The 27,252-nt window shown below is 37.9% G+C and overlaps 1 protein-coding gene across 1 annotated transcript in view; it reads left to right on the forward strand.

Moving 5' to 3' along the window:
• CTNNAL1 (catenin alpha like 1) overlaps window positions 1-27,252 on the forward strand; it is a 58,914-nt gene that overhangs the window by 25,921 nt on the left and 5,741 nt on the right. Inside the window, exons 5-14 of the mRNA XM_082471194.1 lie at window positions 2,208-2,297; window positions 3,340-3,510; window positions 6,769-6,969; window positions 9,094-9,180; window positions 12,689-12,847; window positions 14,662-14,754; window positions 17,917-18,067; window positions 21,589-21,626; window positions 23,989-24,039; window positions 24,133-24,287. Of these exons, the coding sequence (XP_082327320.1) occupies window positions 2,208-2,297; window positions 3,340-3,510; window positions 6,769-6,969; window positions 9,094-9,180; window positions 12,689-12,847; window positions 14,662-14,754; window positions 17,917-18,067; window positions 21,589-21,626; window positions 23,989-24,039; window positions 24,133-24,287 (1,196 nt within the window). The remainder of the gene's footprint in view (window positions 1-2,207; window positions 2,298-3,339; window positions 3,511-6,768; window positions 6,970-9,093; window positions 9,181-12,688; window positions 12,848-14,661; window positions 14,755-17,916; window positions 18,068-21,588; window positions 21,627-23,988; window positions 24,040-24,132; window positions 24,288-27,252) is intronic.

Genomic DNA, 27,252 nt, shown 5'->3' on the forward strand with positions numbered 1-27,252 from the left:
AACTTTCCATTTGACTCTTCTACAAGGGCTCAGGCAAATAAATGAGTCATCATACATATCCTGATAGTATTTTGTTATATATCTCTTATTATTCTTTCTGTAATTTGTTATATATTATTCTGTTATTATATCTTTCTATAATTGTTCTATATTAGATTAATAGTAATGACCCAGCATTGGGTGATTTACATTGGCTATATGTTAGCTACTTAATATTCATGATCTCATTTAATTCTCAGAACATCCGTATAAGGTAGGTATTGTTATTACTGTTTCACACGTGAGGAAACTGAACTTGAGAGGATAATAAAGTTTCCCAAGGTCACTTTTCTAGCAGGTTGAACTCAATTATGTCTGATTCTAAAGCCTGTAGTTTTCAAACCGCACCATGATATTAGTTCTTTGTAGGTCTGTTCCCCAATTCAGACTGTAAGTTCTGAAGTTTAGGGAGGTGGAAAACCATGTCAAATCCAGGATTGACTTTTTCTTGTTGTTGGGGTACTTGTGCATGGATTTATCCTGTCAAGTTAAATATATAATTGATCTCTTCTTGAGATGCTTTGGTATAGTCCCATAGGCCATGGTTTTGGGCGTGAACTTTCCTGGTTGTAGCTGGAGTTGGAAGGTGGGTATTGGCCTGGAAAGTGGCAGGCTGTATTATATGCTGCACTTAGTGCTTCTTGGACATCTGGGTTTAATGAGGCCTCTGTTTTGTCCTGTGGACCAGCCCTCTAACAGATTGAGATGCCATCTTTTTGGATCACTTGCTATCACGATACAATATATGGTGTATGGCTTACAAGTGTTATGTATACACACCTGATGCATTGTCAGCTAGACCCACAGGTTTTTTTGCTAGAAGTCCTGTCCAGTATGTTAAAGACAAGGAATTGATGGAAATTTTAGAAGTGACCTCAACCTTTATTTTTGAAAGATACTCCTGATGGATGATAATCACAAGTAGGATACAGTCCTTTGCAATGTTACCTTGTGACCTGAATTAGCTTTGGAGGTTTTTGCAGTTTCTCATTTACTAGATGTAACTTTGCTTCTTTCTTTCCTATTAAAGAAAGATGTATTGGGATGCAAGTGAATGAGAGTGATATTATGATAGGGATAACGTCGAATCCACTCTCATTTATTAAAACAAATAAAAGGAAATCACTTTCAAACTTTAGGTCTTTATTATTTGTAAGAAAAGGCTTTTCATCCAACTGACAAGTAAGAAAAAAAATTGACTAATGTGACAGGTGAAAATTTTATGTAATCCAAATTTCAGCATCCGTAAGTAAAGTTATTGGAACACAACCATATTAATTTGTTTATGTATTGTCTAGGGTAGCTTTCATACTACACTGGCAAAATTAAGTAGTTGTTTCAGAGACCAAATGAACCAGAAAGCCTCAAAAATTTATTATCTGGCCTTTTATTGAAAATTTTTGCTGACCCCTAATTTAGATGGTTACCAAACTGTTATGAGAGTATTTGGTTGTAGATTTAATCATCAATATTTGGAGATCTTCTGTGATAGCACACATTCATATCAAGGGCTATGTGAAGAGACACCAAATGAAAAAAAAAACAAACCCAAATACAGTGCCTACTTCAGAGTTTATATTCTAGTTGGGGAAAATTATATGCCCAAGAAACGTCTTAAGAACATTTTAGAGCAGCATATTGGCTAAGTTTAGGATTAAAACAACAACAACAACAAAAAAAAAACATGAGATGAATATGCACTTAGATGGGATTAATCAGACATGATCCCTGAAAGAGTTGACTTCTAAGTGTCTATTTTGAAGGAAATAATAGTCCACAAATGCTTAGTAAATAAGTCACTTTTAATTAAGTAAAGCATAGGATGGTTGTTTCTGGTTGGGAGTGAGGTGTGTTCACATGGGCAGAATGTCAGGTGTGCAGGCCACCAGAACGTGAGCCACATGGCAGCCTCTCCCTAGGTCTCAGTTCCTGGCTGTGCCGCCCTTAGTAAGGGCAGCTGTTTCTTTCTACTCTATTGTGTTGATGTATTTATATCGAAGTGGTGACATTTTATAAAACATTTATTCTGTTTTTTTTTCTACTTTGTCACTTTTTTAAAACAATGTTACTTAATTGTTGAGTATTGCTATCATGGAGTAAATTATTTCTCAAAAAATTGAGTTGTTTACATGATCCTAGACTGCTCAATGGTTTTATTCCATGTTTAGGATTTGAAAGATGAAAAGAAAAAGGCAAAAATGGCAGCAGCTAGGGCAGTTCTTGAAAAGTGTACAATGATGCTTCTCACAGCTTCAAAGGTAAGAAAATTTTTGTTTTACTGTGTTGTAAATTAATTAGGAAACCTGATTAAATGCATCTAATTTATGTATTTTACACTTTAAAAAGATGAAAGTGATAAATTGGAATATGGGCTATAATAGTTAAATTTCAGTTATTCTTTAACAAGAATGTTAACTTCCATCCCCAGTTCCAAACATCAGGTAATCTATGAGTCAGCTTTGAGCAACTAAGCAGAAAATGGCTTATTAAGTGCTGTGAATGGAGGCCTGTCACACACGGTCACTGCCTGTGGGGTTTTGCTAGTCTCATTGGGGAGCCAGCACATGTGCTCTAGAAAAAGCTAGGCAAGTTAGAATCTGTTAAGTAACAGTGGAGTATTAAGTCAGCCCTTAGCTTGTTTATTCTATAAATTCATACCTCTAAGTCCTTATTCTACTTTCAACAAAATTGTCAATCAAGAGCTTATAATTTCAAACAGCAGTCGGCCAGCAAATTGGTACAATTCAAGAAAGAACTAGTAAACATCTCATTAGCAGTTTGTTTAGGATTGCCTTTTCTGCTTGGAATATTGCCTCGATGCTAGGATCATTGAAGCCAGAGAAACAGGATTCACTGGAGTCTGCTTGGAAGGCTCTGTTCATAGCTAGGCCCTGGAGTAGTTTTTCCTTTACATCATTTTTTAAAAGTCAAAGATGCATCCACAGTCATAAAACATCTGTTCATTTTTCCTCATTCTTTTTTAGCTCTTGCACATATTAGGCAACATTTTAAAAGTTTTAATCATGATGAAGTTATAGGGCTTTTTTTTTTCAAAAATTTTAAGTAAACATACTAAAGTATAAAGATATAGTTTTGCACTCTGCCTTTTTCACTTAACCTTGCTGTCGCTTTTTACTCATCCTGCTTCCACTTTTAGTGAGGAGAAGCAGCTGGGTGAGCCAGGGACACGGGAGATTTTGGTAAAGAACCATTTTTATTAGCATGGCATATTCTCTGTAAGATTTTGTGTATTATGATATGGGCCAAATCTTAACATAAAAATTTTCAATTGTTTCAAAGACGTGTCTCAGGCATCCCAACTGTGAATCAGCCCATAAAAACAAAGAAGGAGTATTTGACAGAATGAAAGTGGCGCTGGATAAGGTAATTGAAATTGTGACCGAATGCAAACCAAATGGAGAGACTGACATTTCATCTATCAGTATTTTTACTGGAATTAAGGAATTCAAGGTAAGAACAGAGAGAATATATTTTGTTTTTTTCTTGCCATTTCAAAGAAGCATCATTATATGTAGTATCCATAGTTTTGTTTAATATTTTAGAATAGATGCTTCACAAAGGCAGATATTTGTCTTTACAACAATGCCACAGTGTACAAACTTAATATTCAGTAACATAAAGCTTAGTGTAGTTTGTACAGAGAACACTGGTCTAGGGTTATAGTAGCTACTCTGGCCCTGTTTAGCTGTGTGGTTTAGCTGTAACCTCTTGTCCTCTGTTTAGAAGTGTTCCCTTCCCAGCTCTAGAGCAATGCCATACCATCATGGATGATTACAGACAGCAGATCTGGAATCTGCTGGAATTCCTGCTCTTCCTTGTGCTATAGAATAGATACTTTGAGACTGTAGTAATAGTGATAGCATTAATGATACTTAAAAATTTTAAATGAACAATAATACATGCTAACATTTATCAAGCACTTATTCTGTGCCAGCCCTGTGCTTTAAATGTGCGTGTGTGTGTGTGTGTGTATCTCAATCTCACAAGAACTATTATTATTATTCCCATTATACCGTTGAGGAGACTGAGAAACAGAGATTAAGTAACTTGCTAGCTAGAAAGTGCCAGAGTTAGGACTTGAAAGTTGGCAGCCTGACTCCAGAATCCCCACCGTTTCAGGGCAGAACTCATCACAACTCAGAGATGGTGACAGTGCTCTTTAGTAAGAGCAGTGTCTAGTCGGGAAGACCCAGGAAATTGTCTAACACAACTCCCTCATTTAATAGGTGGGAAAACTAGGGCCCTGAGAAGTTCTCTAATATGCTAAGGGTTACCTCCCTCTCTAGTAGCCAGGGCTGTGACAGGGATGGTATTCTTTCCATCTAAGTAGGAACATGGTGTGGAAGAAAGTAATGGAAAGAACATTTATTTTTAGGCGTCATGCTCTCAATAAGTATTTTCTCATTTAATCTCTAACTTCCCTTTTAGATGCATTATTACTATACCCATGTTTTTGAGGAGGAAAGCTAATATGTGGTAGAACCCTTGTTTAGAACCAGGACTCTCTGATCCCAAAGTCCATGACCTTTCAGTTTACACCTCTCAGTCTGTTTATATGCTGTCCGTCCTACCCCACATCTCCTCCTGAGGGGGAGGAAGCTACAGGGACCAGTCATTCTTTCAGAGTTTTTATTACTGAAAGGAATCTTAGAGATAATTTTTTTAATTCCCTCTTTTTGTTAAGGCTGAAGGGATAGATGTCAAAGGTCAAAGGATAATAAGGAAACAAGTAGGGGTAGAGCCAGGTCTTTGGCCTCTTGACGCTGCATTTCTGGTTCCAGGCTAACTAGGGGCAGTGTGGTACCTGTGGCCGCTGCTGACAGCTCCAGCTGCTGATCTTTTCACCAGCAGGCATTCTACAGAGCAAAGCGATCATGAATAGACTCAGTCTCACTGTCAGTGGTTATCTTCTTTGCATCTGTAGAGGGAAACTGGATACTTTATTCGTTACTTTGAATATATGAACAGATCTTATGAAAACATGCACATAAGTGGCTTTCAAAAAAAAAAATCTCAGGATTTCCCTGGTGGTGCAGTGGTTAAGAATCCGCCTGCCAATGCAGGGGACACGGGTTCAAGCCCTGGTCCGGGAAGATCCCACATGCCACGGAGCAACTAAGCCCGTGCGCCACAACTACTGAGCCTGTGCTCTAGAGCCCGCGAGCCACAACTACTGAGCCCACGCACCACAACTACTGAAGCCCGCTCACCTAGAGCCCATGCTCGGCAACAAGAGAAGCCACCGTAATGAGAAACCCGTGCACCACAACGAAGAGTAGACCCCGCTCGCCGCAACTAGAGAAAGCCCGTGTGCAGCAACGAAGACCCAATGCAGCCAAAAATAAATAAATAAATAAATTTATTTAAAAAAAACAAAAACAAAACTCTACTAAGTTGCTGTTTAAAAACATATATATGTTCTCTTTAAAGGAAAATAAAAAAGTTTAACATAAATGGTATGTGGACTGATTTTTATGTTGTAATTCTGTTTAAATCCTCAAATTCTCAGGTTCTAATTGTCAATTCCATGCCTCACTTTTATCCATGTTCTTTCCTAGCTTAAGGAAAAAAAAAAAATCCTGTCTCCATAGAACAGAGTGATTACTGGAGATAACTTGGGCCAGGAGGAGAAGGGGAAGCTATTACTTCCCTGTGGCCTCTCAACCTTCCCAAATCTTGGTATTTTCAGGGATCATGTTAAAATGGGTCATATGTAAGGATTAATTTGGAATGATAGTTGTGAAAGGACTTTAAAGTGTGAAACAAATGTAAGTTATCCGTATCAGCACAAGAATTGTGCCCACAATCATGATCATCACCACCTACTGCCTCTCAGCCCAGGTTGTTTCTGTGACATATTTCAAGGGCTAGAGGTTAAATAAGGTTGAAGTGACATAGCATATCTCAGAAAGCTGAGAGAGAGAAAATTGTACTAGTGAACATGTGTTCATCACACATTCAGGGAACTCTAAGCACAGGCTGGCTGAAGTGAAAGGCGGTTTAGGAACTCAGAGAGATGAGATAGACTGTTAGAAAGATATGTAAAGACAAGACCCTGGAAGGTTTTGTGTTATGCGGTACAAGTTTGGGCTTGGTTTTATAGGTGTTGAGCCAATTAGAGGGAGATGGCAATATCTGAAAGGGTACGTTTTAGAAAGATAATTGAGGTCCCCTGGTAGAGAATGTTTTGGTCAGGGAGGTTCTGTTGGGGACACAAGACTAAATGTAGGGAGACTAGTTTTGCTGAATTAATGAAGGAAAAATTGATGCCTTTCCTAGTCCCTTCTATACCCCATACCTTCCACACCATTCCCCCTGGGCTCAACACATTCATTTTTGGCTGTAACATCTTCCAGGACTTTGCCTTGGCGTTTTGTCAGATACAAATCCTTTACCTGGAAGCTGGTTCATTTTTCCTACCAGTTGCTACATGATAATGCTCCTTCTGCCTTAGTATTCACTGATCTTATAGAAATGCTTTGTTAACGACTATAGTAATAAAGCTCCACACGGCCATTGGTGGCTCTTGAGCAATGTGTCCTCCTGCGTTAGTGGACAATAAAGTCATCCCTGGACGCTGTATTTCTCCTGAGCTTTCAGACAGGGAAAGAAATTGCTAGCGTCTTCCTGGGCCCTGGGAGAAAGTACAGCCCATCTGGTTAGGTGGGAATGTTGACTCATGTGGATGTATATCCTTTTTGTTCTCAGATGAATATTGAAACTCTTCGAGAGAATCTTTATTTTCAGTCAAAAGAGACTCTCTCTGCGATGCTGGACGCCCTCTTGGAGCGCACAGAGGACTTTACTGATTGTGCCTATACCAGCCACGAGCACAGGGAACGCATCTTGGAACTGTCAGCTCAGGCCAGGATGGAACTGCAGCAGTTAATTTCTGTGTGGATTGAAGCTGTAAGAGCTTTATTTCATCAAAGTAAATCTTCTGTAATAGCTTTTCCCTGGAGCCCTGAGAGTTGTGGCAGGCACCGTCACCACCAGGAGTGTGAATGTGGTCCAGAGTGGGCCAAGGGTGTCTCGTTCCTTTTCTGCCCCCTACTTGGCCAGAGCATCCTTCCCATCAGCACTCACAGTATTCAACATTTCTAGGCCTGTTGTTTCTCATCCTGGCCAGTCTGGATTCTGTGCCACCATCACCATCACTAGTTCACCCTGCCGTCCCCACTCTTCCACCAGACTCACCTCTGGAAAATTCCTCCCCAAAATGCTTCTTCAGAGTGAAGAGCAGAGGTTCAACCAAGCCTAGAGGTTCTTGGGACCTGAGTCTTACTGCCGGAGCCGTTCAGATGTGCACAGTTCTTAACTCTGAGGACAGCTGATTTACAGACACAAGGATTTAGAAAACTTACTGAGGTTTAGAGGCAATGAAGACCAGGGTAGATCCAGCTGGCAGGTGAAAGATTTTTCACCCTCGCACAGATTCCTGGTCTCAGACTGGCGGGCAGCCACTTTAAGAGCCTTAAACAGGCTGCTGGTGCGCTTCAAACGTGGGAGTTATTTGGGCAAGAGTGGCAAGCACTGACAGAAGTGGTACAACACAGGAGGTGTGCACCCAATCTCTTCTAGAACATGGATTACAGATTTGAAAGGTAGAGCCCTGAGACATGTCTCTGGCACCATTTATTTATTTCTTAGGCCTAGGGTATGTCAAAAAAGTATTTAACATGGTTTACAGCATACAGCATGGATAGAACAAATCTGGAAATCATGGACAAAAGCTTAGGCAGTAAAGATGAAGAAGGGTGAATGTGCCTGAGAGGGTCCAGCAGTCTGCTTCCTTGTGAAGAGATTGATTTATGAATGAAGAGTAGTATAAATCACAGATTTCCCTCATATTTTCTTGGCATCACAATATTGCAAATGCTCATATTAACAGGGAAACTTAACTACGGTAGAATGGTGTCAGGGATAAAAGCAGTATTTTGTGTTTAGTTTGAATTGTCTATGTGATATCTAATCTGAAGTGTAGATTGCTTCAGCATTAAATTTTAAGCCCAACATGCAATACAAAGAGTTTCTGTGAGGAAACGCTCTGTGTGTTGGGATCCAGTTCTATCAATACTTAAATTTGCAGTTAACACCTTTCACATGTTTCACAAGCACTTGGATCTCTGATTCTGCATGTCAGATGTATTGTTCATTCATTCACTTTTTTCAGCAGTTGTCACTGAGTGCCTTTTATATGCCAGGCACCGAAAATCTAAAGATGAATAAGATAAAATCTTTGCCTGCAAGAATTTTACAATGTAGAAAACTGTGGGAAGGTGTGAGACGAGTACAAAAAACTTTGTAAGTGTCCTAAGAGAAAGTACAGATCATGTGTTGAGAGGGTTTGAAGGAGGTTGAATTTGTATTTATCGAGAGGAATCAAGAAGCTTCACGAAGAGATTGACATTTAACTGATTTATTCATTCAAAGAATTGAATACCTGCTACCTTCCATTTGCTGTGCCAGGTATTGCGCATTCAGTGGTGAGCAAAATAAATGTGATCCCAGCCTTCACAGAGCTTACCAAGGCCTAGTGAGGAAAATAGACTTTAAACAACAACAACAACAGAAATCAAAAGTACATATGTAATTGCAAACTAGGATGATTACTTAGAGAAAAGGTTAGAGAGGGTAAGAAGAGGGTCTAATCTAAATTGTGTGATCTAAGAAGGCCTTTCTGAGAAAGAGACATTTATGTAAGGACTTGAAGATGAATAGGGTTTTAATTTTTATCTAGGTTAAGAATGAAGAAATGAGAATTCCAGGCAGAAGATAAAACAGATTAGTTTTAGACATGATAAATTTATTAAAGAAAATTAGATTTAAAATATCCACCTGTTTAGAGTAGAAAAATGTAACTAAATAACTAAAATTCTCTTTTCCACTCTAACCATAAACAGGTGAATTTTAAAAATCTACTTTTCTTATAGTTCACAGATATTAAAAATTTATTATGTTTGTAGTTTGAGTAAAATTGGAATTACAAGATGAAAAAGATAACTCTTCACATGTACTTTTAAAACTTTTTAGCAAAGCAAGAAAACAAAGAGCATCGATGAAGAACTGGAACTCGCTATATTGAAAATCAGCCACAGCCTCAATGAACTTAAGAAAGAAGTAAGTATAGTTTGAAATCTAGCCTCTTTTAATTCTTTGCAAGTTGTCATGTTGTATGGTATATATAAAATGCCTTAACATTAGTATGTTCCTGTGCCCAGAAAATGTTTGTAAAGTTTTCCTTTGACCTAGTTATTTTGAAGCCACTGCTTTATTAGTGCCATCATTCTCTTTATTTTTTTTATTATTTATTTATTTATTCATTTATTTTTGGCTGTGTTGGGTCTTCGTTTCTGTGCAAGGGCTTTCTCTAGTTGCGGGAAGCAGGGGCCACTCTTCATCGCAGTGCGCGGGCCTCTCACTATCGCGGCCTCTCTTGTTGCGGAGCACAAGCTCCAGATGCGCAGGCTCAGTAGTTGTGGCTCACGGGCCTAATTGCTCCGCGGCATGTGGGATCTTTCCAGACCAGGGCCCGAACCCGTGTCCCCTGCATTGGCAGGCAGACTCTCAACCACTGCGCCACCAGGGAAGCCCAGTGCCATCATTCTCAAAGCTTGTACACAAATGTTTATAACAGCCCGAAACTGGAAACAATCTAAATTTCCAGGGAATTCCCTGGTGGTCCAGTGGTTAGGACTTCACGCTTTCACTGCCGAGAGTGTGGGTTCAATCCCTGGTTGGGGAACTGAGATCCTGCACGTGGCGCGGTACGGTCAAATAAATAAATAAATATCCATCAACAGGGGAATCAATAAATGAATTTTGGTATAACTATATCAAATACTATTCAGCAATAAAAAGGAACACTATCGATATGGGTAATAACATGGATGAATTGCTTAAACGTTACACTGAGTGAAAGAAGTCAGACACAAAAGTGTGTGTGTGTAATTCTATTTAGAAAAAATTCTTAAAAAGGCCAAACTGATTTATAGTGACAGAAACCAGGTCAGTGACTGCCTGGGGTCAAAAGTAGGGGGGATACTTACTACAAAGGGGCATGGGAGGACTTTTTGTGGTAATGGAAGTGTCGTAAATATTGATTATGGTGGTAGTTACTTGGGTGTAAATGTTTGTCAGACCTCATCGAACTGTACCCCTTGGTACATTTTGTTGTATATAAATTATACCTTAATAAAGTTGATATTTTAAAATGTTCTTTTGGCTGTGAAGATTTCCCTGTTCCCTGGATGAAAACTTTATCATCTAATGACTTATTCAGTCACTCTTAGGTAATTGAAAGTCACTTAAAGTCAGGGCTTTGTGAACTACAGCCAGGCTGTTTTTATAAATAAAGTTTTTGGGGGGGACACAGTTCTGCCCATTTGAGTTGGGTAGTTGCGACTATGTGGCCTGAAAAGCCTAAAATATTTACTCTCTGGCCCTCTGCAGAAAATGTTCACCAATCCCTGCTTTAGGTCATAAAACACAAACTCAGTTCAAAAATGAGAATGTTCGTTCCAATATATTAATCAGTATTTTGATTCATTCAATTGTAGGACTTTGCTCCTGTTCCCCACTCCTCTAGCCCGCCTAGGGCTTTTGGGGGAAGTGTGGTCTCTTGTCTCTTTTTCAGGCCCTTCATCCCCTCTTGTCTAGCTTCTGTTCCAGATCTTTGCCAGGTTGTGGCACAGGGAAAGAAGAGAGGAAGTGGGGAGTTCTTAGTGACTGGTGCCCTTATGAGATGCACTGGGCTCGAAGGTGTTTAAAGCTGACTTTCTCTGTCGTGAATACTTGAGTGTGCTCTTCAGAGGCTCTCCTGGTGCCTCCCCTGACCAGCCCCTTACTTTGTAACTTCTGTGCCACGTTGCTCCCTCCATGTTGGGGTGTGCCTGGAGGGGGACTCACAGCGAGCACCAGAAAGACCCTCCTCACAAACACCTTTCTTCGCACTTATCTCTAATTTCTTTGTTCTTTTATATTTTTTAAGAGAGTCAAGGGCTCAAGAGAATGAATTGGTTTGGGGGAGTTTCATATATAAATTATCTGGTGATGTTTCATTGACCTCTGTTGAAACCTTCATTTTAACATCCTATTGAACATTAGAAGGATATGGTCTTCTGTGGTTTAAAAAAAGCCTACTCATTTTTTCCAGCCTATTCAATTTTAACTAAACTATTGTTAAGACTGTGACTATCAGTTGAACATAAAATCTTTTGGTGATAGACTGAGTGGCTTTCCATAAGCTTCATTTTCCTTACCTCTGAAATGGGTATAATAACATCAACCTAGAAGAATTTTTATAAGGATTAAGGGAGATTATGTCTATAAAGCTACTTTCAGTACCTTGCACAGAGCAGGAACTTCATGTTTATTCACCCGTCTTCCCTTGGAGTTTATAAGTTGTCTCCAGAACCATTTGTAAGATTTACGTGACCTTGAACAAGTCACTCACTCAGCCTCTAGGGACCTGTTTCATAGTCTGTAAAATAAAAGGCTGGCATTAGCTATTTTCTATGACCCTGATGGTTAAACAAAATCTTTTGAATTCTTACGTGCATTTAATTTCCAAAGGAAAATGCATTTTAATGTCTTTGTTTCTGACTGTAATTATTCTCACTTGATTTCATGAATGTGGACTACCCTATTGTTAATTTTGTACAAAGTCCTGCAATTTGAATGGACATTGGATTACTTCCAGGAAAAAAAGAATCACTTCATTCAAATAGGCTTAATTAAAAATCCGATTTTCCTTAGGACAGTGTTATTAAAAATGATCTCTTTCTGGTGAACCCCAAAATAACCTGTCATAACATTTTTTTAAAAAGGCAGGATAAGGAGAAGAAAAGATTATGGAGTTAATAGTACGCAAAGATGTTCAGTGAGAGTGAGCAGTGCTTAAAATCCATTCCACCTAAAGTTAAATAAAACCTTGAGGTTTTCATTATCCTTTTATCCATCATTTCTCCTGTGACCCAAGAGTTAGACAGTAAAGCTGTGGATAGCAATATAGATAAACTGTGAGCCCCCGAGGGAAGGGGTTGTGTCCTACTTGTCATGTATGTCCAGCCTTTAGTTCAGTTCCTGCCATAACGTAGGTATTTAATAAAATTTGTTGCATATATATTTGACTGCATCTCACAATGATACTTTTTCAAATGTCTGTTTAAAAACTTATTGATGATCATGAATTGCCGTTTGATTTTCCTCTTAATATGCAGAATACCATTCTCTTCATACTATTCTATTTCTCACTAACTTTAAGAATAGCAGAAGCATTTTGTAAGAGAGAAGCTGTGTGGGAAAGAGCTGGTTGATAACAGGATGAGAAGAGGATCAGGCTACTCTGCCACGATGACCAGTTCATCTTCTGCAAACAGGATTACCGCCAGCACCAGGGGACTCAAAGATGTCAATATCCCTCCTGCCTGTGGGAGAAGTTGCAAGCTCCCCAGGGCTATGCAGTTCTATTACCACAGGAAACTTTACACTTTCCCCTCAGCAAATCAAGTGGGACTGATCTGAGACTGCTACTCTTTAGTTTTTAGAGTACTCATGAGGTTTTCGGTCACAAAACCTTATTGTTTGTTGTCTTTTTTTCATTACCCTTCACTCCCCACATCTGCAGCTTCATAGTACAGCAGCTCAGCTGGCAGCAGATCTGGTAAAATACCACGCTGATCATGTGGTTCTCAAAGCATTAAAACTTACTGGAGTAGAAGGAAATTTAGAAGGTTTGGCTGAATATGCCTGCAAACTGTCTGAACAGAAAGAGCGGCTTGTTGAGGTGAGCAATAGGTTGCTTGTTAAAGAAACTGTAGTTTAATGAAAGCTGTACTATCATCAGGTAATATTAACACAAATAGAGTTTTTGGTTTAACTCACAAGAGCGTTTTCTCTCTTGCCTTTGGAATTTTAAAAATTTCATGTTTATCTGTTCTTACAACAATTTGTCCTCTAAAACAAAACAATAAAAAATGCTAGAACCCACAAATGCCCTTCTTAACCTTCTTCCTTATTCCATCAAAGAGATTAGATCTTGGAGTAGAGCAATGGAGATACATCGTATGACCTTGTTTGTATTTGAATCTTTTGAGTCTCAGCAGGAAAGAGATGGCACATTCAAATTAGGTTAATCTTAAGAGGGTTTAATAAAGGAGCCATTTACAATTGCATGGATAGGATGTGGGGAAACCATGAGAGTACAGGAATTGGGGTTAGTGACAGCAGAGCTGGTACTACTCCTACAACCAAATTAACAGGGGGAGTGAGTGGTTTCTGGAAACTGGAAGAGCACAGAGCCCTTCAGAGAGCCTTGAGTAGTTGTGGTTTTAGGACTAGACACAGAGACAGCCGACGGCAACCTACAGGGAAAGAGCATGAGAATAAAGGCCCTTACCCTCCTCATCCCTGCTGCTGTGTTGCTGGGGCTTCCCACTGGCCAAACACAGCTGTAGACCACATAGGTCAGTCTCCCAAGAAGGAAAAAGAGTGGATATGGAGGGACAAAGAGAAGACATTCAGCACAGTATTCCTTCTTGGAATCTCTCCTGTTCTGCCCAAATCTTTGTTATGTGTTACTGGTGCTTTACCTGCCCCTTTTGTTATAATTCCAATTATTGATTGATATTGTAAGCCTTCTACCTATTGAGAATGTCAGATATCTGCTAGTAAAGAAATGTATACTTAACCCATGTACACGTGAAGAATATATCCCCTTGTATATATGAGTTACGTCCCAGCCAACATGTATATTAATGCACAGATATGAACCATCTAGCTGTGTTCATATTATCTAATGTCCCCTGCTCACTGAATCTCACATACTAATGGTTAGAAGGAACTTTTAGACTAACTAAGCTAGCTTCCTCTCCTTTATTTGTTTACATCTGAAAACTACTAGGGAGCATTCTTAAAATGACTGTAGATACATCTCCTTTTTAAAATAGATCGGATGCTTTTTTTTTTATAAATCAAGTATTATGACTGCAGGCAAACTTGCTAATTATAGGAATCCTGCAGCAAATCTTTTTAAAAAGTGAAAAAAAATGTTTCCCTAATTTTCTGTTTTAAGCCTCAAGAAATTATTGAAAAATTATTTTCAAACATTTTCATTGATACAGGCTCTTTTACTCATTATATCAGTCTTGCCTAATCCAGTGTTACCTCCAGAAAAAGGTGTGTTAATTGACAGGGAGAAGTGTTATTTGTTGGCAGAAAGAATGTGTAGCTTGTGGTAACTGACATAGTTTAGCTGAGAGACCTTGGATAAGTCCTTCTCTGAGCCACATTTCTTCATACATATAATATGTGGGTACTACAAGGTCCTTTCAGGATTCCTCTTGGTTCTAATATTCTGTGACCACCTTGCCATGATCAGATAGGAAGTAGAAACAGTAGGGTATATGTTAATAAACCCGTATTTGTTCCTGCTTTGCTCCTAGAGAATCCGTTGGTAACCAACGCAATATTATAATAATCTTATTAATGTACAAATTTATTTTTATAGGTTTTAATGTTTTATTTTCTTTGTTAATTATAAAATGATGCTATGTATTGTGAAGAATGAGAAAGTTGAACTATAGAAATGGTTTTTTGTAGACCTGTCGATTGTTGAGACATGTGTCTGGGACAGAACCTCTTGAAATAACCTGTATACATGCAGAGGAGACATTTCAGGTGACTGGCCAGCAGGTATGATCAACAGCAGATCGTTCCTTCCATATTATGTTTTATCTGAGTGTCATAACAAATTGTGCACAAGGAAGACACAAATGGTTCTGCATAACTACGGGCCAAATCTACTGAGAGAAATGAAGGTAATGGAATTTTTGTTGGTAGTGTGCCAGAACATTCCATTGGATTATCTGGTCATCTGCCAAATTAGAGATTGGCCCATTTAATTGATGCCCTAGTTTATATCTATTTAATTGAAGCCGTTTACAATACAGGTCGTTATAACATGTTTGAAAACTAAGTTATCATTATGTGATAAGCCATAAAAATACTCACATGTTTTGACCCAATAATTCCTAAGGACATAAGGAGATTAAAAGAAAAATAAAAACAATACTTGTTACATTGCTTATAATAAGATTCAATTGGAAGCAAAATAACAATCTTAAGTTAGGCAAATAATATATTATGATGTTATAGTAATAATTTTGATAACTAGAATTAGCAACATCTAAAAATATTTCATTAAAATGTTAGGTGACAAAAGCAGGATACAGATTTGTTTATATGCTATAATTGCTACTATATAAAATATACATATATAAGAAAATGACTATAAGAATGTGCAGAAATGAAAGTTCTGCTTGTTAGGGAGAATTGTGAGTTATTTTTTTCTGAATTCTCTATAATATTACTTTGTTTTTATAATTTTCAAAAGCATTTTAACAATTGATATTGCATTTAATACTGTCTCTGTCAAATTAAGGGAAAAAGGGAGGGACAGAAGTTCCTCTCCCTTTTAGGTCTAAGCTCTAAAATACAATTTACCAGGTGTATTTGTTTCATTCATCATGGTAGCCAAAAGGACTTACTCGTTATTGCATTATTGGATGGTAGATGTCGAGCCCCTGGATTTATAGTTGAGAACAGCAAAAGCAACTTAGAGACAAAGGTGGTGTGTGCCCTCTAGCAGACCCAAGTTGGATGCTGGAAGGATGTTTATGCTCCCCGTGGAGAACAGTATCAAAAGCTTCTCACGGAAACAGGAACTATCTGAGTGACCCTCAGCAGTGACCATCGGCTGAGCATTTTATTATAACCAGAGGATCTCTGTTTATTGGGAGAAACCAAGGCTTCAATATTTACTTGTCCATTTGGGAGTCATACTACTTGCCTTGGCTATAAATGTATTTCAGTAGAGCTAAAGTTTGACCCTCCTGCCATATACAATCAGCTCTTGTTATCCTCAGGCCCTGCTTGCTATTTGGTTGTAATTCTCTGCTTCCTGTTTTCATTGCAGCAGGGATATTAGGAAAAGTATATTTTCCTTTCCAGGATGGTGATAGATAGAGCCTGCTGTCAATTTCTGTAACTTGAGAAGCTTTTTCTATTCCCATAGCCTCAGCTTTTATTCCTAGTCTTGGCTGTCTCACAAAGGGATAATTTAAGAAAACAGAGCATGCCTCTAGGAGAATTTATATTACTTCTGGATGGCTCTGCTTTAGCAATGCCATTTTTATATTTCCTTTACAACGTTACAGCATATCCAGGGCACAGTGGAACGGTTTCCACACTGTACAGTGGCTCCTGGTTGAGAAGGCGGCACTGCTGCATCTAGCTTGTAGTCCATGGCGAGCCCTGTGCCCACCTTCCCTGACGATGGGGAACCTTGCTCTGCTCTGAAAGCTGCCACCTGCTTGTCAAGCCTGTGCCTGTGGGACTGTGCTCACCCAGGAGGAGCGCCTAGGTCTAATTCTCTCGAAGGCAGCCTGACTCTGACCATAGCAGTTTCTTTTCTTTTTTTTTAAATTGAAGTATAGTTGATTTACAATGTTGTGTTAGTTTCTAGTGTACAGCAAAGTGATTCAGTTTTTTATATATATATATATATTTTTTTTTATTTTTCTTTCTCATATTCTTTTCCATTACATATCAGTTTCTGAAACCTCTTCAGTGACTTCCTATCTCACTCAGAGTAAAGTCCATCTCTACTGTGCGTGTTTCTCCATCACGTGGCCATTCTTGACCTTCCTTTTTTTTCATGTCAGTCCAGTCACACTGACCTACTGGCTGTTGTTAAAATGTATCAGAAATGTTCCCACCTCATTCCCAAACGACTTTCCCTAGGTTTCCCTGTGACTCCCTCACCTTCCTCAGTTCTTTGCTTACATGCCACCTTTGCAAGTGACCACCTAACTTAAAATACTGTGACTGCCTAACACCCTCCATCCTCCTTACCCTTTGTTTTTGTACATATCGTTCATCATCTTCTAAGATATTTCATAATTTACTTACATGTTTTTAATCACCTGTCTCCCCACATTATAATATCAGCCCCATGAAGAGAGGAACATTTATTTGTTTCATTCACAGCTGTTTCCCCAGCACCTGGAACATGGGTACAGTGCCGGGCATATAGCAGGTGAATGAGGAGTCATATATTAGTTACTTGGTATCTTTGAGTCTCAGTTTCTCCAGCTGTAAAATGGGAACAGTGCTTATTGAGAAGGATAGTATTTTGTTTGTGTGTTTTTGAGGATTAATACTAATGTATATCAAGCACCTATCACAGTACCTCAAGGTTATATCTACCATGTCCTCATAGGTGTATGCGTATGTTACTACTACTACCACTACTACCACCACCACTACTACTACTACCGCTACCAGTACTAATACCGATTCTGCTACCTCTACAACTACCACTACTACTACCAGTACCAGTACTAATACCAATGCTGCTACTACCATCACTACTACTATCATCACTACGACTACTGCTACCACCACTACTGCCACCATTACTACCACTATTACTAATACTACCACTACTACACCATCTCTTCTTCTGCAGTATACAGTACACTCTTTGTACTCTTGAGTATAACTGAATTATGCTATGGAAATAACTTTGTTGAAACAGAACTTTCCTTGAATAAAGATAATTGCTCCCTGAATAAAGGCTTATATATAATAATGCCTACTATTTATCTATAGATAAGATTATAAGAAACAGTAAGTTTTGTATGTCCATACTGCCCAACATGGGGCTTATATGTGGAATATGCTTTGTAGTTGTGTCATTGAGTGATTTGAACAGTACAGGCTTAAGTTTGGTTTCCAATATGATTCTGAGAGGTAAGATTTTGAAACTCACACCTGTGTATATTGTTTCTTTAGATAATTTCTGCTGCTGAAACTTTGACATTGCATCCATCTAGTAAAATTGCTAAAGAAAATCTAGATGTATTCTGTGAAGCCTGGGAATCCCAAATTAGTGACATGTTAACACTGCTGAGAGAAATCAATGATGTGTTTGAAGGAAGACGAGGTGAGAAACTGTCCATATATTGAAATATGTTAGTATTTTAATGTAACTATTAGTTTTTTAATGTCAAACCTCAGATGCAAAATGAATAACTTGTTATAACCCAACTGGGTTATTTTTATAGTAAAGTATCTTCCACAAAAAATTATAAAAATATTATTTGTCCTTCATTTTAGTATCAAAGCAGTAAAATTTGTTGTACAACAGTATAGTAGATTCCTTTGAATTAATATTAACAATCTAGTTTTCTTATTGAAATTGTCATTTTTATATTTCTTATAAATTGTTTTTTAGTTTTAGTACAAATGCTCTTCTGTAATACAATAATTCTCTGATGTAATTCTACTAACTTCATAATGAAATGAATGTAGTTATTTGATTTTCGAATTGCTTTCCTTCCACTTGGATGGAATCTCTTTCCTTGATGACTACGTAATCTTGGAATATTTCCTTTGGTGGGTAAGTTCATTGGTATTTCTACAACATGTAGAATAGCACCATACAGTGTACAGAAGGCATAATTTTTACTCTTTATTTTAACATCAACTTGGAGTTTTGTTTATTTCCCATTGTACTGTGTATCCAGTTATCTATGTTTATGTGTTTTTATGTATTTCCTTTCTAATGGCTTCTGTTAGTGTCAAGCATGCTTGTTTTTTTAAATTAAAATGTCATTTAAAGTCATAATAACATCAAATTACATATTTATTTTTACTGAATATGAACATCTAAACATTTCATTTTTTAAAAAATACCCATTTAGGGTAATTGCTGATTTGCTTAAAAATCAGGGAATGGTAGACTTTGTAGATATTACATAATTTGTAATGTGTAATAAATGCTTACCATGCTTCTGCATTTAAAGATTTCTGTGATAGCTAGTCAGAATGGCATATCATTTTGATGCTTTGATAAAGTACTTACAGCTGCATGGTTTTTTTTTTTTTATAAATTTATTTATTTATTTTTGGCTGTGTTGGGTCTTCGTTGCTGTGTGCGGGTTTTCTCTAGTTGCGGCGAGCGGGGGCCACTCTTCATTGCGGTGCGCGGGCTTCTCATTGCCGTGGCTTCTCTTGTTGTGGAGCATGGGCTCTAGGGGCGCACGCTTCAGTAGTTGTGGCACACAGGCTCAGTAGTTGTGGCTCGCAGGCTTTAGAGTGCCGGCTCAGTAGTTGTGGCTCACAGGCTTAGTTGCTCCGCGACATGTGGGATCTTCCCGGACCAGGGATCAAACCCATCTCCCCTGCATTGGCAGGCAGATTCTTAACCACTGCACCACCAGGGAAGCCCCGCTGCATGGGTTTTTATGTGAGGCAAGTTTTATATATTAAAAGGTAAATTGATATAATTGATCCATATTTAAAGAAGAATGATGACTTTGCCATAAGACTTGTTTAAGAAATGAAGAGAAGAAGCTTCCTGGTCTTTCTGAGCACTAGACTAGCGTCCCCTACAGATAGACCAGAGTTGAAACAGGAAAATCCTATACTTATTTTTGGCCTACGTGGTCACTGTGGTTTCTTTTACTTTCAAACTGGATATTATGTAAATGATCTCTTCTTTAGGTTTGGGTAACCTGTCCCCCCCAAATCAGGGTTATCTTAACTTCCTAAGTGCTGAACCCAAGTTCCTCTTTAGGTGGGACACTGCTGCCTTTGATCAATGCAACACCCATTGTTTAACTGGTAGTATCTTGCTGTTCAGAGGCATCCTTACTTAGGTGGGGTTAATTGAGATAGAGTTGCTTAATTTCTTTTACTGCCTTTTTTTTTTTTCTGACTGTTATCATGAAACTCATAAGAATAGCTTTTCTGCCAAGAAGCCCAACTCTGAGTTAGCCGTTGTTGACTGAACTGAGTCCAGTGGCACCGTGCTGCTCTTCCTGTTCTGTATGGTTATTATGACAAGGCTGCCTGTTGCCTCGCACCTGCCCACTGCAAAGGACAGAGTGTATTCTTCAGATTCTGGTTTCTCTTTGCTACTGGTATAACTCATAACTATTACTGGAAAGCCTTTGCTCTATTTTAGCCACTTTAGTTCTGCTCTGCATATCTTGACTCTCCTGACTAGGAAACTTAGATACGTTTGCAAGTATCAGTTAGCCAAACAATTAAGTAGCAAACAACATGCTAAGCAATGAAAAGGAGCCCTTAGTGTTTGCGTCCCGTCTGAGAGCTAGGTTATTGTCCCTTTACCCAGAGACCCTTAGATTTCATAATAGAGCCTCCTGGGATTGTTTCAAGAACTCAAAAATCAATATTTGTCTTCCTCCCTTTCTGCCTTCAGCCAGTTCAGGGAGGCCATGGCCTTTGTATTAGAAGGGACCTAGATCAAAAGGACTCCACCTTTCCTTAGTGATAAGTATGTATCAACATTTAAGTTGAGATTATCTTAGACAAATAAACGTCGAAAAGAAGCTTTCTCTCATAGCCTGCAGATTCTATCCCTTATTTAAGGAAGCTGAATTTCCTTTGTTATATTTGAACCATCTCGAAGTTAATCTGACTAAGCTTCAGTTTATAGGGATGTACCAGGCTCCATAGCTCTGCACCTATTTTATTGCTTGGCAGACTGGACGCATGGGGTGCTGTTCACTGAAATGGGGTGAACAGGAAGAGGAACATGCTTGTGGATAAATATGAGCTTACTTGGGGGATGTATGAGTCGGGAGCAAGGGAGTGATCCATCCAGACAAGAGATGATGGGGCCATGATAGTGGAAATGAAGATAAGAGGACTGATTTAAGAATTTTATAAGTAATATTAGTATGATTTGATGATTAATTGAATGTAGAGGTAAGGGAGAGTTTGAGGATAACAGCTGGGTTTGGTCTAATCCAAATTCTAAAATACCCCAGTCCTACTCCTGAGGTTAGTTAATAATCTGCCTAGCCTTTAGCGGTTAGGGATTCATTTTTCAGTGGGTCTGGGGACATGAATTTTTTTCTGATGGATCATGCCACATAAAGCCCCTTTCAGAACCAAAAAAGCTAATTATAAGAACTTCTAATAAGGAATAATATTGCACATCTTCAGTGAAATAATGAGGCTTTCCTGTCCTTGGGGGATTAGCTTTATTTTGTAGAGATGCAGAAAAGCTCTGGATATTGAAAATGGACAGCAGTTAGGTTGTCATGAGAAATCATTTTGCTATCCTCATAAGCTGAGAGGGCCTTTGAACTTAATTCTGGACTTAATTTATCTGGAGGTGTAAACTCAGAAGTAAAGATGGCACAAGTGTCATGTTGATTTAGGGAGTATTAAACAAAGGATTTAGGGAGTATTAAACTTATAATACCCCTGTGAAGACAGTGCTTCAAAAACAATTCTGTACATCAAAGTCTGTACCAAATATATTTTTTTCATGTTCTCCAACCAAATTACAATTTTATTTCTCAGTCACATGTAATTAATAGACTAAATTATCAAAACTAATGTGCTAACATTTCTGTTTATTTAATAATATTTTAAAAATTAAATGTGAATAGTAGAAAATTTGTTTTAAGTTATATATGTTATTTGTAGGAGAGAAGTATGGCTACCTTTCACTTCCAAAGCCAATGGTAAGTAGAAAACCTTTGTACACTTGAGAATGTTTTTATTCAGAAATCAAATTATGCTCTTGTTGCCTATTGCTACCCCCACAACCTCCAATGATTGACATGACAAAAAAAAGTTAGGATATTAAATGTTGACTGTTCAGAATTGTTATTCTGAGTAGCAGTCTAGATGTAGCCCATAGTTTGGTTATTTGTATTAGATTTGAGGGATTGAGGGAATACGTAACAGATCTTATGATTAATAAGAAGCCATAATCTGAAGTCAGAGGTCTTTTTATTCTTCATATCTTGGGTCTAATTCACAAGGTCATGTTGGAACAATTTTATGCAAACTAATAACTTTCTTAATTTTCTTGATGAAAATAAGCCATTCTGTTTATATTTAGAGACTTGAAATGCTTTATTTAGCTTTACACAATTGAAGCTGATGCATCTTGACTGCATTGCAAAATAGTGCCCACTAGATGGCAAGCTTGGTTACATTATTAAGATGGTTTCTGTACCTTTTCAGGCAATTCCCTTTCGGTCTTCATTAAACACTTTGATAATAATAATTTGTAAAAGTGAAAATAAAAATAACGAAAACACAACTAAATTTAAAAGAATAAGATGGGGTTGTAAGATTCTAAATAAAATAAAACCTAAAAACCTCTAGGGTATTCTTAACTTTCTTAAATGCTTTATAAGTTGCTTTATACTAGACTAAGGAAGAAGATGCAGATGATGTGACTATACAAGGAGGAGCCAAAGAGATCATTGGTCCATCTCTGTTTATTTTCTAATGAACCTAAGAGGCAGCCTGTGTGTGTGTGTGTGTGTGTGTCCATGCCTCTTTATAGATTCCCTGTATTTATTTTCTGTCCTTTACCTTCTCCTATTTCTTCTATAGTAAACAGGATTAGAAAATTTCAAAAGGGCAATGTTAAATGAACAAATATAAACGATGGGATAGAAAAAAGGGAAAAAGTTGAGGCTCTTCTATTCTGCAGTTAAACTGGTGACAGAATAGCTGGTCGGAAGCAATAAGTCATGGTAATAATAAGTGAAACAAAAAACGGAGAAGTACACATATACCTCAAAGCTGTCTTCTTAAGCTAAGTGGGCACCTGAGTGTTTTGTTTTATCATAATCTGTATTTTGTGTACATGTGTGTGAATATATACTCTGTGGTGTGTGTGTGTGTGTGTGTGTGTGTGTGTGTGTGTGTGTGTGTGTGTGGATGGTTTAAATAAATGTTTCCTTTAAAAAAATAAATGGCTCCCTGCATCTCCTGGCCCTTCTATCTCTACTAGCCCAGCTGTTCTGGAACTCCTGCCCCAGCTAGGGGAGTTCCCACCAGATCTCAGAATGAGAGGAATGCCCAACTTGGGCTGCCATCTCCAGAGAACTTCTGGATATATTTTTCAAAGAAACATTGCTATTGGTAGTGGTTTCTACAAGTAAGTAAGCATCTGTGGGCCAGCCTGGTAACCTAACGAGTGCACAATGTTTTCTTCTCCCCTAGGGGAAATATATTCTGAGTTCTAAATAGCCTACGTAGAAACAAACTTGTTTCAAATATAGGGGCCATCAAACCTGCTGGTTCAAATATTAAATCCTAAATTCTAAGTATAATCTCCTATATAACCTGGCATATAGGATTAGGAATCTGGATGTCAGTGAAACTAGGGTGCTGAAATTTAGCCCTCAAAAAGGCAAACTTGTTAAAGGAATTGAATTCCAGAGTCATAACATTAAGAATATATTGAAAGCTACATATAGTGATTAATTTTATTACATCATTTCCTAAGAATAATTTAACAGAGGGGCCAGGGAGGTTTGGGGGTATAATAATTGGACTATGAAAAGACTGCAGAAGTCTTTAAGTGTTTCTGGGACACAGATCTGCTTTCCCTAACTCCAGATTTCTAACTAACTACTTCTTCAAAGCTGAACGCACATATTAGTAGAGTATTTGCAATTACAGCTGACCCTTGAACAACGTGGGTTTGAACTTTGGGGTCCACTTTTTTGTGCATTTTTTTCAATAGTACATACTACAGTGCTACACCATCTGGGGTTGGTTGAATCCACAGATGCAGAACCACAGACACAGGGGAACTGCGGATACGGAGGGCTGACTGTAAGTTATACTTAGATTTTCAGCTGCGGGCGGAGAGTCAATGCCCTTAAGCCCCACGTTGTTCAAGGGTCAACTGTAGTTGTTTGTTTTTACTTAAACAGTTTAATATAGTTTCAGTATGTACTGAAAATTTTTATATTAAAATTTTATTACAGGTACTTTGTTATGTTTCTATGACTATTGCATTTCTTCACAATTAACTGTACCTATTTTTAAGACGCCCTAATCTTTTTCTTGTCACAGAAGAATAACGCAAACCTGAAATCATTAAAGCCAGACAAGCCTGACTCTGAGGCAAGACCTTTTTCTTTGCAGTAGTCTTACTTTTAATCTTCCTTTTACATAATTAATGACTACATTGTTGTGATTAAAATGTATGTTTTGTAGGAGCAAGCCAAGATAGCAAAGCTTGGACTCAAGCTGGGTTTGCTCACCTCTGATGCCAACTGCGAGATTGAGAAGTGGGAGGATCAGGAGGACGAGATTGTTCGATACGGACGGAACATGTCCAGTATGGCCTATTCTCTGCATTTATTTACTAGGTAAATGTAGTTACATTTTGATCTTTTAAAATGAACTTAATGATATCTGGTGTAAAGAAAAAGTGCCATGTTACATTGATAGGTTAAAGTCGGTTTCAAATATATGGTAAAAAGACTGTAAGTAGTTCTTAGGTGAATGCAACAAGAAGACATTCATTTAACTAGGATTTAGAGTTAGAAGAGATCCTTTTCGAGGTTTGTGTACGATTCCTTCCATAATTTTGAAATAATTTTGCTTTCTGCTTTTTGTCATCCCATATATCAGTGTCTCTCCCAGCCAGCATCAGTAAGTTTAGAAAACATGCCTTTTATATATACACTACCAAATGTAAAATGGGTGGCTAGTGGGAGGCAGCCGCATAGCACAGGGAGATCAGCTCGATGCTTTGTGACCACCTAGAGGGGTGGGATAGGGAGGGTGGGAGGGAGGCGCAAGAGGGAGGGGATATGGGGATATATGTATATGTATAGCTGATTCACTTTGTTATACAGCAGAAACTAACACACATTGTAAAGCAATTATACTCCAATAAAGATATAAAAAAGAAAACATGCCTTTTAAATCTTTACACAGTGACGGATTATATACAGATCAAAGAATAGAGCCATGAGGTCTACCACCTCAATAGGGTGCCAAACCTCCATGGATCCGTATTCATTATGTAGCAGAGAATTTCCCTAACTTTACATTTACCTGACCTACATTCTCTGTCTTGTTCACCTTACAAGACTGTTGGTCAAATGCCTCAATGAAGTCCATGTCGCTCACATTTGTCTTCCATTATAATAATGGAAGACTATACATACGGTACAGTATTTCCATGTTGCTAAAAATTTTATCTGTTTTCTGCTCAATGACCTGTTCTAGAATTTTCTCAAGGAATAACTTCGAGCTTTTCGTTTTCTGATATCTATCTTTTTCATTTTTAGAAACTGGAAGATACTTGATATCTTCAGTGTTATGGCTTCTCTCCTACTCATTTTGATTTTGAAATTATAACCAGCAGTCATTCACACCTGCATATTATTTCAGTAATCTGGAATGTAATCCATTTGGACTGGAGTCTTAAGCTCAGTTAAAGTAATTGGGATCTCTACAACTGTGTGGGCTTTTGGGCTCAATAAATAGCCCCTTTTCCCCACCAAAGTTCTGAACAAAATGAAAAAAATAAACAAAAGAATAGGCAGATGAGGCCAGTAACATTTATACTGATAAAGCTGATACTCAATAATGAGGTTTATAGCCATAGACAAGTAGGCTTTTAAAAATAATCCCTAGAATTAAGAAATCTTACCCTGTAGGGGAAGAATGTATCTCTTAAAATACTTGGAAGACTAGGTATATCCCAAAGGCACCTTTACTACCAAGAGAAAAAGGAGAAAAGAAAGGGCTACCATGTCTAATTTATTTTCACAAAGTCACCAAAAAGACTGAAAAGATCAATAAATGTCCACCCTCTTCTATGGGGTGAAATAAGTGAGAGAGCAGAGTGAAGTGAGGGATGCTGTGCTAGTGAAGCTTCCTTCATATGGAAGGAAGATTAGGAGTGAGGCAGAAGCATTCATTCTTGTCTTGATGATGTCTTCTACCTTTTCGAGGGAAATGATTCCTCTGGAGGGTGAAGGAGAAATGATAGGAGTTGAATAATTTTGCCTCTGGTTAGCAGTCATTTGTTAATATCTTTCCATATTTTCCATCATTGGAGACCTTTTTTTTCCCCCCCTTTGGTGGTTTCCTTCCTTTGTTCTTAATTCTTAGCAAGCTCCTCCAGGGATTGAGTTTTCCCAAAACTAATTTTGACCTCCTTTCTTGGTTCATATCATTTAAAAATCGGATGAGTCAAGTCTACAAAAGGAAGTAAAATGGAATTCCTTTGTTTACCCACACTCAATGTGTGGGCAACGGAAATGTGAAGATTAACTGTAGAAACAAAGATCTTTCCTTTGAGATGGAATCATGCTAATTATCTCATGGTGCTAAAAATCAGATTAAAAAAATTTTTTTGACCAATAGAAACTCGAGAAATAAGTTATTACTTGCTGAATGTAGTTTGGTATATAAAATCTTCCCACATAAAGGATTCATCAGTAGAAATTTTTTTAAGTTTGCGATTGCCCCTTTTGTTTCTTGTTTCTTATTTCAGAATATTTCAGGATTATATATGGTCAGCAATTTTTATTTCTGAGTCAGAATAGTGGATTTTGGTAAGGGGTGACATGCATCCCACAGAGACTAGGAAGCATGAGGAATAGGGGTAACTAAAGCTCTGTGGAATGGGACTTGTTACTGGAATATGGTTATTGGACAGGAGCCACTGAAGTTCAGGAAAAGAAAATGGATTTTCTGTAATGGATAACACCTTGTGCCAGTTTGGCAAGTCCTGGTAATATGATTGTGGTAAAATCTCAAGCTGGCTTTGTTTTCTACCCACCCTGTCGGTATACCTGTTTTTCCCCAAACAATTTTTCTGTTTTCCCTTAAGATGATGGTTTACTAGCCTCATCTAATTGCTTCTTTCTGAGACTCATCTGTTAGTCTTCACAGTATCCAATTTTGTAGTTTTCCTGAGCAATTTTATAGCTTTTCTTCAGGCTGTCATGTAAGGTTGTCTTAACAATTTATATAATTTCTTTATCATTTATATACAGTTACTCATATTTCTTTAAAATTTATATATTTTAGCTTTTCTAGTTTTTTGCATTATGGTTTTTAAAAATTTCACACTTACCAGTGCCTTATGGTTTTTAAAGTAGTTTCTGCGTTATAATTTCATTTGATCCTTACAACAGTTTATCAGAGAATAAGAATGTTTTGTTCACATCTCATAGCTATTAAAAGGCAGAACTGGTGAACTAGATTTCAGATCTTCGGATTCATGCCCGGGCTGTTGCTCATCTTAATGCATTCTGTTGCTCTTTGTTATAATTTACTTTTCACTTGTAAAGTTCTGAATTCTTCTTGGTA

This window comes from Balaenoptera physalus, assembly GCF_965194825.1.
Source record: "Balaenoptera physalus genome assembly, chromosome: 7".
Taxonomy (NCBI): Eukaryota; Metazoa; Chordata; class Mammalia; order Artiodactyla; family Balaenopteridae; genus Balaenoptera; species Balaenoptera physalus.